General features: G+C 44.2%; 1 protein-coding gene across 1 annotated transcript in view; it reads right to left on the reverse strand.

Annotated features, from left to right (window-relative positions):
- LOC111142436 (ectopic P-granules autophagy protein 5 homolog) overlaps positions 1-15,581 on the reverse strand; it is a 104,122-nt gene that overhangs the window by 70,303 nt on the left and 18,238 nt on the right. The window contains exons 6-12 of the mRNA XM_022495565.1: positions 15,417-15,490; positions 13,407-13,512; positions 10,736-10,850; positions 9,954-10,104; positions 6,411-6,566; positions 2,736-2,893; positions 1,286-1,440 (exon numbers count right to left, since the gene is read on the reverse strand). Coding sequence (XP_022351273.1) covers positions 1,286-1,440; positions 2,736-2,893; positions 6,411-6,566; positions 9,954-10,104; positions 10,736-10,850; positions 13,407-13,512; positions 15,417-15,490 — 915 coding nt within the window. The remainder of the gene's footprint in view (positions 1-1,285; positions 1,441-2,735; positions 2,894-6,410; positions 6,567-9,953; positions 10,105-10,735; positions 10,851-13,406; positions 13,513-15,416; positions 15,491-15,581) is intronic.

Raw genomic sequence — 15,581 nt, forward strand, 5'->3', positions numbered from 1 at the left:
GCCAGACTGATTTAGGCCTTATCTTCATGCTAAGTACAAAGTACAATAGCCTAGTGTTTGAATAGCCTAGTATTTGATCCTGGAAAAGAACTTTAGATCATCCAGTTGTATCATTCTCAAACCAGAGTACTGGGGAGGAAATAATAAACTCAGATAATCTTCTTCAAACATAATCTGACTTCAAGTTTACTTGAATAGTTTGGAAGAAATACTTTTTAATGAAAAGAAACAAATAAATGACACCCTAAATGGAAAATACGCATCTTTTTTTTTTTTTTCTTAAAGATTTTATTTATTTGACAGACAGAGATCACAAGTAGGCAGAGAGGCAGGCAGAGAGAGGAGGAAGCAGGCTCCCCGCTGAGCAGAGAGCCCGATGCGGGGCTTGATCCCAGGACCCCGAGATCATGACCTGAGCCAAAGGCAGAGGCTTTAACCCACTGAGCCACCCAGGCGCCCCAAATACGCATCTTTTTAAATATATGGGTTATGCCTCTAGACACTCAGGGTCCAGAGTCTACTCTCTTCCTCCCTTAGTGATGGCTTAGTGGAAGAAGGCAAGGATCTCATCCCACCTCATCATTTTATAGCTGAGGAAGCTGAGCCCAGAGTGGGAAGGCACCTTTTCAGCTGTGAGATGGGCAACTGCTAGCAGAGTTAAAACAAGCGCAAGTCTTCTATGTGAGCGTCAGTATTCTTTCCACCATTTCATATAAACTGGCTCGGCAGGGGCGCCTGAGTGGCTCAGCTGGTTATGCGCCTGACTCTTGATTTCAGCTCAGGTCATGATCTAGGGACTGTGGGATCGAGCCCTGTGTCAGGCTCGGAGCTCACTGGGGTGTCTCTTGATATTCTCATTCCCTCGCCCTCTGCCCCTCCCCCCACTTGCACACTAAATAAATAAATAAATAAAATCTTTTTACAAATAAATAAACTGGCTCAGAAGCCAGGCCACCATGTTACTGGCAGTGTCGTGGGGAAAGAGCAGCAGCAGATACTGTTAAAACCGCAAGTGTCAGGCTGTGCCAGGTGGTCTATTCCTCATTGAAACTCACCCATCAAATGTCAAGAGAGTAAGGGGAAGTGGAATGAGCAGGATTCATATTTTCAATACTCCTTATAGCAACATGATATTCGTTTGATTTTCTACATCCTTCCATACTCAGTACAAGTTAGTCACATTTTTTTTTTTTGTAAAGCAATCCCAAAAGAATCAACACATCCCAAAGAAAACAATCCCAAAGAAAACATTTTTTAGCTGACTTCTAAAACTTAATATTCTAACCTCATATATCTCCAGAACAATAATTTTTATGAAGTCTTCATCCACATTGGTTCTTCTGGCCTGAGCCATCTGAGCAAATGTAGTCAGAAGGCAAATCTCTTCCGAGCTATTCATGGAAGAAAGACACTTCTCAAAGTTCACAAAGTGTTCTGGGTCTGCAAGTTCAGGGCAAGAAAATTAGAACAAAGAATGAAGAGATATCACTTTTAATCACTCTCCCAGAGAGAAAGGAGGTATAAAATTAGAAGATATTTAGAAATATCTTTTAATATATTTATAATATTTAGAAAAGATTCTTTGTTCCAGAGTGGATTTCTACAGGCTTCGGGGGAAAAGGCAGGGACCAGATGAAATTCCAACTCTACATATAATGTAGCCTCAAAGATAACACTTAACACCCCAAGCCTCAGTTTCTCCATCTGCCTTAAAAGGTTGTTGAAGATTAAATGGCACTAGTGACTAGTGACGGGTTTTGTCATCAGGTGAGACACCTTCAAAGACACATCTGAAACAACTGTCAGCCAAATGAATGATGACGACCTTACTAATGAGAACTGCTAGGACTAGCAAAGCACTCAGTGCAAACACAGCATTCATTCCAAACAAGAGATTTTCTTATAAATGAAAATCTGGGGCAAGAAATTAGTTACAACCATGACTGCAATACTGCTAAATGTGATAAACAGTACACAGTGTGTTCATTCTACCAACTCCTCCGAGGATGCAGTGTACGCAATACACTATTTTGTCACTAGGGGGCACTAGAGTTTTGGGATCCATGACAGAAAACTAAATGCTACAAAGGCAAAGATATAGGCGAAAGATTGAAAAAATAGTCTGTTTTAAAAATACATTCCCCTGGGGCGCCTGGGTGGCTCAGTGGTTTAAGTCGCTGCCTTCGGCTCAGGTCATGATCTCAGGGTCCTGGGATCGAGTCCCACATCGGGCTCTCTGCTCAGCAGGGAGCCTGCTTCCCTCCCTCTCTCTGCCTGCCTCTCTGTCTACTTGTGATCTCTCTCTGTCAAATAAATAAATAAAATCTTTAAAAAAAAAAAAAAAATACATTCCCCTGATGGAATTTGCACAATAAGAAGGCAATAAGCCTACACTTCTTTCCAGGTGTTTACACATTTCAGAAATCAAAGGTAGTCCATCAAATGTCCTGTATTTTCAAAATAACTCCATGGGGACATTTACAACCAAATTTTCATTTCTCATCCCCGAGCTGGGATCAAACCAAGTTACTACCCAGAGCATTTCAAGAATAACGAAAACTGGAATATCATTCTAATATGTCAAAGCAATAAAGCAGTCTTTCGAATTTCAAAATTATTACATACGAGTATACAGAGTAAAATGTTCTCTTAGTCCTTCTAAAAATAAAAGGAATAAAGCCATGGAGGCACACAGGGGGAAAAGAGCCGCGCGGCACACTCCGGCCAGACTGTACCTTGGAGCTGCTTCTTGCACTCAGCAGGCGGGAGAGCAACGCAGAGCTTCTCCAGATTCCCACTCTCCACCTGGTGCATGAGGTAGAAGAGCTTCCAGAGCATCTGCACCGACAGCGTCCCAAAGGGCATTTCCGACATAAACAGCCAAATGCCAAGTCTGCGTGTTTTAAAGAGTAGGAATAGTTTCATTTATCAGTCAACTTCACCACACGGAGAAAGCAGGCAGACCTGCTCTGGTAGAAAAAAAAAGTTCTTAAATCACAACACAGCAATTTTTCTAACATGCTTCGGCCACCGACACCTCAAGGACAGGTAACAGTAACAGCAAGACTCGCACAGGAACTTCGTCTGTGTCAGGCCCTGTTCTAATCACGCTGCCATACAGATCATCTCACTCCGTCCTCACAAAAACCAAGGCAAGTATTACTAGCGACACTCTCCCCACTTTACGCGTAAGGCTCCTAAGGCACAGGAAGGGTAATAGGAGGCAGAGCTGTGTTTTTGAACCAAAGATCTTTTTAAGGCCTAGGTGACAGGCGCTTAGATACGGATGTATGTGTCTGAGTCTACGTGCAGGTACGAGTGTGCACACAGACACATGTGCAATGAGAGAGAGGAGAATCAAAAATCCTGCAGGGCCTCTCCACTCATCACTGAATGAAATTCACACTCTTCAGCCCCACGTTCAAAGGCTTCCACTATACAGCTCAGACCCATGTTTCTAACCAGAGGCCTCGCTGCCTGCAGAGTATGAGATCATTCCTGGACGAGCCCGGCAAGAATCTCGTACCTCCAAGCTGCCATCCCTCCAACTGTGAAGCCCTCCTCTGATTTCCTCCTCGGCACTATTACAGAACTCCATCCATACCTGACTTTGGCAATATCATACCCTTTATGGGTGGTTCTTACACCAGAGCGGGCAGAAAAATCACAGGGAGACTATTCTAGGTGGGAGAAATGAGTAAAGGACAGGCAGGGCTAGGCAGGGCTAGGCAGGGAGAGATAAATAGGGGGCTACGTGATCAGGTTCACAGAAATCCCAAAAATGTGCAGGCATGGGGAAACCAGGCATAACTAAACAAATCCAACCACCTGCCCTAGGCCTGTGGGGTGGGTGTCTTTGTTATGATAATCACCTATGACCAACAAAGAATAACCAGACCCTAAAAAGGAAGTAAGCTATTGAAGGTATTATCATTAGTCCTTGCTCAATGTTGGTATCAATAGAGATGTTAAAAACAATGTAAGTTCCCTGGTTAGCTTTCTAGAAAAGACCAACTGTAAAGGCCCTCAGTGGCAATCCTGTAGGAACCCCTCTCACTCTTGAGAGCTTTTTCTGTATGTTCACTTAATAAACTTCAATTGCTTTACTCACATACACACACACAAACAACAACGACAAAATAACCAGGAGACTTTGTGGGAAATGCAGATTCCAAGGCCTGCCTACACAGATCCTGATTTTGTAGGTCACAGCTCCGGCCCAAAAATTTTCAGGTTCTAGTCATCCCGGGTGACTCAGACTCAAGTGCTCCTCAAACAACACAGTGAGAAATGCCTCAAGTTGCTGTAATTTACATACACATACAAACCACAACAATTTGAGAGTAGAAACCAGGTTTTGTTCATCTTTGAATAAACTTAAATGTAACCTAGAGCCTTATATTCAAATTAGCTCCCACCTAAACCAGTATCTTGCAAACAATCAGCACTCAGTAAATTGCTCATTAAAATTGGGTTAAAAAATGAATTTTATCTCAAAAAAATCTTTTAAAAAACAGGGAAGCACTCAAAACTGTTGCTGTATTTTGGACAAACCTAAAAATTGACCAAATACAAACAAACAAAGCTCATTAAGAGAGAAAGAATAAGAAATTAAATAGTATAAGCCAGACCCACATCTATGCGCCATCACCACGCTACTAGTGGACCAAACCACCACTGACCTAGATTCTGAAAAGCAGTAGCTAGACTCCTGAGCAAAGGTTGAAGAAACTGTTAAGTTTAGTTGGGCCAAGCTTCTGTCTTATTAAATAATTATCCTAACACCTCACATAGGACCTGACTCTCTTGTATAACTTATCCCAAAACAGTAAGAGGAATTTGCAGAGGCCTTAAAAGTAGTATCATGAGACTGTGTATTTCAGGCCATGAAATCTCCCATATGGCAGCTATGCAGTAAGTCTGGCTTAGGTTTTTGCTGTCCTTTGGTTTTGTTTTGCTTTGGGTTGGGGGATAACCACTGTCAGAAATTTCTACTGGAAAGCCAAATACATTTAAATGTCATCATGGCTTTAAATATCTGATTCTTGTGTAATCTCTTTCCTAAAATAAATTATACTCAAGAACAACAGTTCTCAATATTTTAAAGTTTAAAATGACAGGGCTGCCTTTGTGAATTACACATATAATGCTACAGGAGAAGAGTTCACAGCTCCAACTCTAGGAATTGGTAACTATGGTGAGAGCTTTCCATCTCAGCTAAGTGGCCACAAGGACAAGTGACAGATCAGACACAGGAGACTATTCCTGACCCCCAGCAGGATTCTGCACAGGATCTGGTAAACCCAATGAGACCACCAAATTTATGGACAATATAGAATGAGTAATGAGTAAAGATAAATATCTAAGCCCAAGTTCTATATATCTTAGATCCACGCCTTCCAAGTGCCTAAAAGTGCTTAAGACTTAGTCAAGGAGTCTGATATTTCTCTAAGTGAGCACTCTATTCTTCATCTGAAGCCACAAAGAACCACCACCATCTACATCCAAAAGGTCCTTCATGATTTAAAAAGTATTTCCATATACTACTGCATTTCATCCTGGGCACATATCCATGAGGTCGATGGAACAGACAGAATCATTACCCTCATCTCCATTTTATAAATGAGGAAAGTGAGAAGACAAAGACTAGGTGACTGGCCCAAGGTGCCAGTAAACAGCAGGCAAGACTCAAAGCCACTGCATAGCACACAGTGAGTACGGCTGAAGTTAGAGATCATGGCAAGAGGGAGCACAGACAACTCAGAAGAAGGCAAAGCTGGGGAAGAGCTGGCAGCTCATGAGTGGACTGGCGGCCAGCAAACATCTCTCAGCAGAGGGCACAACGCTTGGCAGAACTTGCCCCTACACTTGGCCAGATGCTCAGGGAAGACAGTGCAGGAGGCACCACTGTGCCCCTGCCCCTCCCTCAAGTGTATCCCGGGCTAAAAGCAGCAACAAAGACAACATGACCAGAAGATAGCATTTACACAGCCAAGCACAGGGGCCCAGGACCCACGAGAATCCTCACGGTAAGACAACTTGAACAATAAAATGGGCAAATCATTTGTGCTGTGCACTGAGCACCTGCCCTGCCTCACTTAGGCACTGAGATGGGTGGGAACGAGAATTCACACCTTGTTCAAGGCTTCCCCAAAAGCCGACGGATGACACCACTGAGGTATCAGAATCGGGTTATTTTAAGATTGAAAAAAAAAAACTTAAAAAGAGCATTTCAGTCCACCACGACAGATAAGGAAACTTAAAGACAATGAATTTGCCCAAGATAAGAAACAGATGAAATGCACTCAGACATTATTGTAAGAAGATCTAACTATAGTCGATGACTTTCGCACCAATCTTCCTCACGAGTCAGGGAGCCATTTCTCAACAATCATCATCACATGTCTTACCTTTTGGCTTTCAGCACATGCAGGACAGCTCTCAGAAACAGTTCATCAAATTCAACCTGTAGTTTCTCCACGGAGTAGGGCTGCTGGGCCAGACCCAAGCCTCGGCTGTGGCTCACAAACTGTGCCCAATGGTCGCTCACATAACCAAGGGTCATCCTGAGCAGGAGGAAAGGCAATACAGCACTTTTCATTCACGTACTCAATCCTGGCACCTTCATAATACATTGGAAGCACTAATTTACTCAGTACATATTCATGGAACACCTGCTATCTTCGAGGCTCTAAAGACAGTCAGTGGGAGGGCAAACCCCACCCTCACGCAGCTTACATTTAATGGAGGCAAACAGACGACAAAGCAAAGGGAAAAGTATAATCTGTCCACTGGTCATAAGTGACGACGAAAATAAGTAGGAAAGGGGACTAAAGTTTCTCTGGAGTTGGCCAGAGTAAGGGGGTTGGCTGGGAGCAGGAAAGGCCTCACTGAAGAGGGACGTGTGAGTAAAGACAGGGGTATCTAAGGGAAGAGCATCCGGGTCAAAGGAACAACCAGTGAGAGGGCCCAAGGCATGTTCAGGATGTTGGAGGAACAGCAAGGCAGCCAGTGCGTGGAAGCAAGGTAAGTGGGCAGGAGACTGGCTGGAGATGAAATTAGAAAAGTGACAGGAGACCAGGCCACTTCGAACCCTTTGGCTTTTATTCTGACCGAGGCTGGGAGGAGACGAGTGACAGGAGCTACTGACTCACCACTTACAGGGAACACTGGCTGTTGCGCGAATAAGCCGAGGGCAGAGCAAGGGCAAAAGCAGGAAGACGAGTCAGGAGGCTATTAACAATGACATTTGTAATTCGGGAGAAATATGTGAGAATGAACTAGGGCGGTAGCAGTGAACTTGGGGAGAAGCGGCTGGATTCTGGAAACCGCGGGTTTCATTAGTTTAAAAGGATGCGCATCTTTCACACTATAATCCCCGCAAATTGGAATGTGTGCTCAACTGATAACGTGCTGTACTTCTGTAGCATTTTTTCTTAGAGGCACACAAAATGCATCTTCAGAACTGGTGGCATCTTAGATTTGATGACAGTGTTTTGAAGGTAGAGATGACAGAATCGGCTGTCACACTGGATGCGGGGTATAAAAAGACGGGGATGACACCAAGTATTCTGGCCTGAGCAACCAGAATAAAGTTGCCACTTACTTAAGACAGAAAGGCCAAGGAGGAGCGGCTTGGGAGGTGGGACGGGGGAGGTCCATTGGGTGTATTAAACTACAATGTCTGTGAGTCATCCAAGGGGAGGTGCTGAGTTGGCAGCTGGGCTTACAGGCTTAAGAGAGAGGCACGAGCTAAAAATAGAACTCCGAGAACCGTTGTAGTACTTCGATGACATTTAAAGACATGAGAATGGATAAGGTCCGAAGAGCAAGCTTCGATGGAGAGAAGAGGTCCAGGAACCGAGTCCTGGGGCCGTCCAACATCAAGGAGTTTGAGAGTGAGGGCAAAACAACCAAGGAGGCAGAAAATGAGAAGCTACGGAAATGGAGGAGAAACCAGAATGTGGGAACCTGGAAACCAAGCAAAGAAGATGTTTGTTTTCTTTTTAAAGATTTTATTTATTTATTTATTTGAGAGAGAGAGAGATCACAAGTAGGCAGAGAGGCAGGCAGAGAGAGAGGGGTAAGCAGGCTCCCTGCTGAGCAGAGAGCCCGATGCGGGGCTCCATCCCAAGACCCTGAGATCATGACCTGAGCCGAAGGCAAAGGCTTTACCCACTGAGCCACCCAGGCGCCCCAAAGAAAATGTTTAAAGGAGAAAGTGAGCAACTCTGAGAAAGCTATGTCAACTATGGGAGAAATATAAGGGAGAAGACTCAGAACTGGCCACTGGCTCAGTAGAACAAAGTTCATTAGTGCCCTTCATTCTTAAGAGCTGCCTAGGGGGTCCAGGGGTGGGGTGTGGGGAGAGCCTGACTGTGGAGAATTCAAGCAAGAATGGAGGGAAAAACCTGGAACCAATAGATGACCTGAAGAGAGTGACCTTGTAGAAAACAGTTCTACAACTGGAAGGTGTGAGAAGAATGTGCAATAGATACAAAGAAAAATAAGCAGATGGAAGACAAAGAAAGGTCATAATACACTATAATAATCAACTGTAAGTATTTACACAGAAATATTATAGAATGAATACCGACCTTAAAGCAGGAATAACAATGTCTTTCCTACAGAGTTATTGGGAGAATAAAATGAGAAGGTATATCACTGGCATGTAGTGGGCACTCAATCCTACATCACATAAACAAACTCAAGGACAGGCTTTACCTTATTCACCAAGCTCAATCAGAAAATGAACGCCTGAACTTCTAATAATGAGTACATGGGCTTTTAGATTTAAAGAAATTACTCTCCAAGTCACCAGCCATCCTCCCTTCCACCATCTCTTGTTTTCAATACCCTCTACTAAAGGCTTTTTTTTTTTTTTTTAAGATTTTATTTATTCATTTGACAGAGATCACAAGCAGGCAGAGAGGCAGGCAGAGAGAGAGAGAGAGAGAGGAGGAAGCAGGCTCCCCACTGAGCAGAGAGCCCGATGCGGGGCTCGATTCCAGGATCCTGAGATCATGACCTGAGCTGAAGGCAGAGGCTTTAACCCACTGAGCCACCCAGGCGCCCCTACTAAAGGCTTTTAAAGACCTTAAAAGTCACAGCCTTGCAGGGCATCCTACAACCATTTACCTGGCTTTACAAAGCACATGGAAGCACATCAAAAATAAATTAATTATAATCAATTTTGTTTGGGAAACATCACTGAGGAAGGGGAGAGGTTTTAGAGGCTTTTAAGTTGGAATAAACAACAGCATACTAATGTGCTATAGGGAATGACAGTAAAGACAGAAAAATTAATAATGCAGAAAAGAGGATACAAAATTAATTCAATAAAAAGCAGTACATGTTCTCAAAATTTATTCATACTTGATCATAAAAGCATAAACCCATTTTTCAATCAAATAAATGATAATGCTTTCTTCAGTTCAAAACAGGGGCCAATGACAGAAGTCTTTGCAACTTTCTTTAAATGGCATTTAACAGAAAATCAGAATAAGAATAAATAAGAGAGGTAAACAGAAAACAATGACATGAAAGAGCTATTGCCAATCCTCCGCAGCTAAGTGACAATTCCCAGGTAAAAGTGAGGAAGTAGAAGAACACAGGGAGCAAAGGAAAAGGAGAGAGGCTTCAAAGAGGCTTCATTTTCCATGACTGAGTTGAGTTTCTCTGGCCAAGTTCAACCCAGCAACTACTTTGAGAACCTTGACTCCAAGAATAATTATCTAACAAACCAGTTAAATTTGAGATAATTAACCAAATATTCTGACTGGAAGCATTTATAGATTTCCCACCTGCTAGATGGTGGAAAAAAAAATTCTTATTTATATGATAAATCAGACCCAAATCGTACACTGAGATGTCCATCATCTCAATTTCACACAGTATATATGCCTGACCCAGGCAAAGGCAAACAGAAACAGATGTAGCAACAGCAGTATTACCTGATCATATAACCAATTCGCTTCACAAACTGCCTGTAGCGTGCCCTGTTAAAGGTTTCTAACCCCACAGCCAGAAGCTCCACTAGTGAGTTAGCAAAGGCAAAAATTTTCATCATCTCTTGAGGTCTTGTTGTTTCAGGTGAATAATCACCTAGAAGATAATTGGAGAAAAGGGAGGAATTAGTATTACTATCAAAAAACAATGAAGGACACAGATGTAAACACCTCAGTGAGGAAACAAAGCCAAAGGAGAGAAAACTCAACAATTCCATTGCTCTGGTTTCTCTGTCAACATGACATGGGGAACCTGAGACAAAGTGTAAAATAAAAACAATATATTAAAGCTGGTGACGTAGGGGGCACCTGGGTGGCTCACTCGGTTAAGCATCTGCCTTCTGTTTGGGTCATGGTCTCTGGGTCCTGGGATCAAGCCCCACATTGGGCTCCCTGCTCAGTGGAGAGTGTGCTTCTCCCTCTGCCCCTCCCTCCTTCCTGCTCATGCCCCACCCCTCAAATAAATAAATACAATCTTAAAAAAAGAAAAGCTGGGCAGTGTGCAAGCTAGCTGACCTTTCTGCATCTCAGCACTAGGTGGGAAATTACAAACACAAGAGAAAGGAAGGAAATCGCACTGAGATATGATGCAACCATGTCTGCACGGGAGGGCCAGGTACCCAGGAACCTAGATCAGGAACCTGCCCAAGTTGGAAGGATGGATGCTGAGCTCCTGGAATGAGCTTGCCACAATCCCATTTACCACATGACAAAAGAAATCAGTCTACCTTTTGCTTTAAACCCAAGAAAATGCTGAAAGAGTTCATGGAACGGAAACTGGGATAAAAGGATAACCAAGTCATCCTCATTAAGGAGAAGCCAACTGGTCTCAGGATCTTCATCCTAAGGGGAAAGATGCAAAATCATGTCAGCTGACTGGATCAGAACACACCAGGGTCTAAAGTTACAAGAGTTAAATTATCACAGATACAAGTCCTACATCAGGTCCATGTGTCTTCGTGGACTTCTCCTCCTACTATCAGCTCCACAGATGGGCTATAAATCCCCCGAAATTGCAAGCCCAATTATATGTGCATCTGGGTCATACCCATTCTTCCATGGCTAAAATTGCCCTCATTAAATGTCCATTCCAAAGAAGATTAAATAAAAAATTCCTCAAGAGTGGAAAATCTTACTATAAAAGGTTAGTGCTCTGGCAACATGAATTTAAGAACCACATATTCAGGCCAAGTTACTTTAGCTACAAGTCTCTTGCCCCCAAATCAAGGCCTACTGTAGTATACACTGCCTTATGGCAAAGTAATCTGCATTTGCTAGAGCTACTGAAGCTCTGTTGCCAGTCAGTGCTGCTAAAGCAAGAGAGAATAACAGGCCATACGTAGAGATTATATAGGGGAAAGCTTTAGGGTTTTTTGTTTAATATCGAGCACTAAAGTCATCTTAGAAAACAAGTTGATTTGTGTCCTAAAATATGCTACATTCAAAAGGGAATGCTGTAAAAAGATCCAGACATCCTGAAGAATGTATCACCTCAATTTCAACAAGGGACTAATGCATTCATTGATAACCTCCCAGGCCACTCTTTCCCCCACCCCCATCCACCCCCGCCCCATTTTAGGTCCTAAATGGCTTACACTCGAGCCTCAGAAACTCTACTTAGAGCAGCAGCTCTCAACTCTAGTTCTACATCAGAATCACCTGGGAGGCTTTTACACATCTGGATGTCTGGGTGTGGGCCTGGGTAAGATTTCTAAGTTGCCCCCTGTTTGTTCCTTTTTTTTTTTTTTTTTTAAGATTTTTATTTATTTATTTGACAGAGAGAGACAGCAAGAGAGGGAACACAAGCAGGGGGAGTGGGAGAGGGAAAAGCAGGCTTCTCGCTGAACAGGGAGTCCGATGTGGGGCTCGATCCCAGGACCCCTGGATCATGACCTGAGCCGAAGGCAGACGCCCAATGATTGAGCCACCCAGGCGCCCTGCCCAGTTGGTTCTAATATAGAGCCAGTATCAAGGAACCACTAATGTGAAAAACTGAGAGCACTTTCCTTCCTGCAGCCTTCTCTCAACATTCTCACCTACTCCCCAGGTTCTTGAATTCACTCAACAGTCAGTGAGGACTAGCCAGGGGCCAGGCACCACTGCGGGGTCCCCAACCATCATCTGTCTCTGGGAGTAAATGCAGGAAACCTTCCAGAGAAAAGACTTCTCTCTCAGGGGATAACACTCTTGTGGAGGGGGTGTGGGGGTGGGAACATTTCACCACAATCTTTAAATACAATTTAAAGCACCAGCTTCTGAGAAACTCTCTTCAAGGTGACTGCTGAGTCTCTAGCAGAGATGTCTGAAGAGGAAAATGAGTGCAAAGCAGCCCCCCAGTCCTGAATGAGCACTTGGGTAAACAAACACACAGATATGATCCCCATGGCTGCCACGGCTGTCATTGTGAGAACTGTCTGCGGCAAACTGTCAACTTCTTTTAAAAAGGAGTCTTGGGGCGCCTGGGTGGCTCAGTGGGTTAAAGCCTCTGCCTTCGGCTCAGGTCATGATCTCAGGGTCCTGGGATCGAGCCCCGCATCGGGCTCTCTGCTCAGCGGGGAGCCTGCTTCCTTCTCTCTCTCTCTCTGCCTGCCTCTCTGCCTACTTGTGATCTCGGTCTGTCAAATAAATAAATAAAATATTTTAAAAAATAAATAAAAAATTTAAAAAATAAAAATAAAAAGAAGGCATCTTGGGACGCCTGGGTGGCTCAGTCATTAGGCGTCTGCCTTCGGCTCAGGTCATGATCCCCGGGTCCAGGGATGGAGCCCTGCATCGGGCTCCCCACTCAACAGGAAGCCTGCTTCTCCCTCTCCCACTCCAATGCTTGTGCTCCCTCTCTCACTATCTCTCTCTGTCAAATGAATAAAATCTTTAAAAAAAAAAACCAACAGTATTTTAAAAAAAATAAAAAGAAGACTTAGTAAATCTGGTCCCTGGCCACCTTGACAGCACATCAAATCAGGATGTGGACCATAAAAGAGCACGTGGGCAGGTAACTAGCTGGAGGGAAAATTCCTGACAGATACACTAACCCTATGTACAGCAGAAAGAAAAATCAACAAGTACTATCTTGAGAAACTGGATTTGGATCACTTAGTTCTCACCAAGAATAAAGAACCATCTTCTACCTTACAAATGAGACGATCTGGATAGGAAGTATTCGTAAGAGTTAAAGGAAGAGCTTGGTAAGCTCCAGCTCTTTACTATACAGACTCACGTTACCTGCCGGGAAAACTCCTTCAGCCCCTGCACCTCGGTTTTTCTCAAACCAGTATCTGCCCTCATGGGGCTGTGGCAGAAGCCAAGGAAAGACCATGTGACAAGTGCTTAGAACAATGTGTGGCACATAAGAGGAGCTCGACAATGATTAATGAAAATGACGCAGACACGACAAGTTACCTCCTCTCCTCCCTCATCTACTAGCGTCCACGTCCCGGATGCAGGCCCCGAGGAGGATGGCTTCTGCTCACTGGGCTTCATATGGCACAGGAATTCCGCTCGATTTCTGAAGGACAAGGGAGATCATGCCAATCACATGAACACAGAAAGCCCGCATGCATGCACTCTGGGTCATCTACTCAACCCCGCAGAAGAGTCAGCCGGCCACCCCATTATCACATGGTTTAAACTACTAAACAAATAAGAACTGGCGAGAACTCAAGGCGGCTAAAACCTAATTTTGGTGTGCAGACCTCGAGGATCCTGGATTAGTAGTGACAAGTAATTGCAGAGAAGCCGTAATGCTGGCCCAGCTCCCGCATGCCAGGACCTCAATACATATGGACTGCTGAAGGACCTCACCTCCAGCCAGGCTTACAAACTGGTGCCAGTACACGACTTGAGGAACATGTAGTATCTGTTCTCATCAGCTTTACTGAATATAAAAAGATAATCTGCAGGTAATTCAGAAGTTTGTTTAGGGGAAAAGAGTACCTCTAAAGGCAAAACAATTTTGAAGTCAAAATCCTACCTACCATGTGTTGGAGAAGCCCCCTGTATCCAGGCAGAGAGAACTAGAGAGAATTCCTGCCAGCCAGATTTCACAAGGTGTTGGCTAGACCTGATGAGCAGGTATAACCAGAGAAATTTCTTCTCTTAGACTACAACATGGTTTTCAGGCCCCTGTTCCTTCCCCTTCAGCCTGCCCCTGAAAAATTCACCCATTCCTTCCCGTTACAGGAACTTTCTCCCATGACTTCCAGCACACCGCTGCCCTTTCAACCCAAGGAGCTCCAATCCTGTGTGTCCACTTGTATGCCTCAATGACCTCAGACTTTCCTCCTTATAAAACGGCTCTCCTTTCTGTCCCTGTTGGTCTGTTAGGGCATGAATGCCCTCAGAGTCACTCAGGCTCAGAGGTCTACAGAGTTCTCTCGGAACCACTCCTATTCCACCAGTTCCTTATTTCATCAGCTACTTAACCCTTTTCTGGGAAGATAACCTTTAGGTTCCCCTCCTTCTCTTTCTCACCACCATTACCCCAACTCAGGCTCCGAGGCAGACAAGCTTTCCAGGACTGAGAGCCGGAGGTAATACCACTGTTCAAGGTCACCTAGACAAGACAGTGCCTTCTCCCTCTAAATGTCCTCTTGATGAGGGGTTGGGATCCAGAGCCAGGAGAGCCAGAAGTCTCTAACTGCACTTCAATTAAGCAGAAGCACATCTTCTTCTGCCTTCAGTCCATCCTAGCCTTCCTGGATGATTTTTACAATTATTCAAAAGCCCTGATCTGCTACAGAGCCAGACTTTATCAAATCTAGATTCTTCTGTTTTAATGTCAAAACCTTCTATCATCCAAGTCGCTGTAGCTCTTCCACTGTATGACCATCTCCCATGCAGTCTCTGCTCCAGCCAATCGTATCCTCCGCACCGCCACCTTACCTGTACCCTGGGCCACAGCCTCTTCTCTCCGCCGACAGTGCCCTGCCTGCTCTTCTCTCTTAATGAGATCTGCCCCCATTCTTGCAACCCAGTCATACATACACCTAGAATCTTCTCTTACTGCTCCACCACCCGCCTTGGGGCTCCCCAGGGCTAGCACGCTGATCACAGCTTCCCAAGTGGGCACTTAGATCTCTGCCCTCTTCCCCTCTCTACTACAGCTCTTCTTCTAAGGGAAAGATATCTTTCTTATCTCTCCACAGCTCCTTTCATATTGACATATATGACACGAGAGGCAAATCCACTAAAAAGGGGGACCCAAAAAAAGCTTAACTGTTTATACATAAGAAGTTAATAGGGTCATGTCAGGGAAAAAGGGTATCGAACCCAAAGAAAATCCGCAATATTAAATTCTGGAATGCTGATACTTCCCTTAGCGGATCTTTGGATCTGGGCAGTTTAGGAAGCCAATCCTTTGGTAGAAAGAAGCATTTCAATTTCTACTTCATAAAGCTCTTCCGCACTTACTTGACAGGAGACATTAGCAGGGCAAGGGACTGCATAAAATGAAAGACCCCTGATGGGTTATTCAACACTTTGATCTGAAATCAGAAAAGGAAAAGGCATACTGTAGAAAGCTGACAACCCAAGTATCCATGATCTCAGTTCACCAGCATTCTGACAAAGGAAGCA

The sequence above is a fragment of the Enhydra lutris genome, unplaced genomic scaffold (assembly GCF_002288905.1).
Source record: "Enhydra lutris kenyoni isolate GAN:26980312 unplaced genomic scaffold, ASM228890v2 scaffoldscaffold8, whole genome shotgun sequence".
In the NCBI taxonomy this organism is placed as follows: domain Eukaryota; kingdom Metazoa; phylum Chordata; class Mammalia; order Carnivora; family Mustelidae; genus Enhydra; species Enhydra lutris.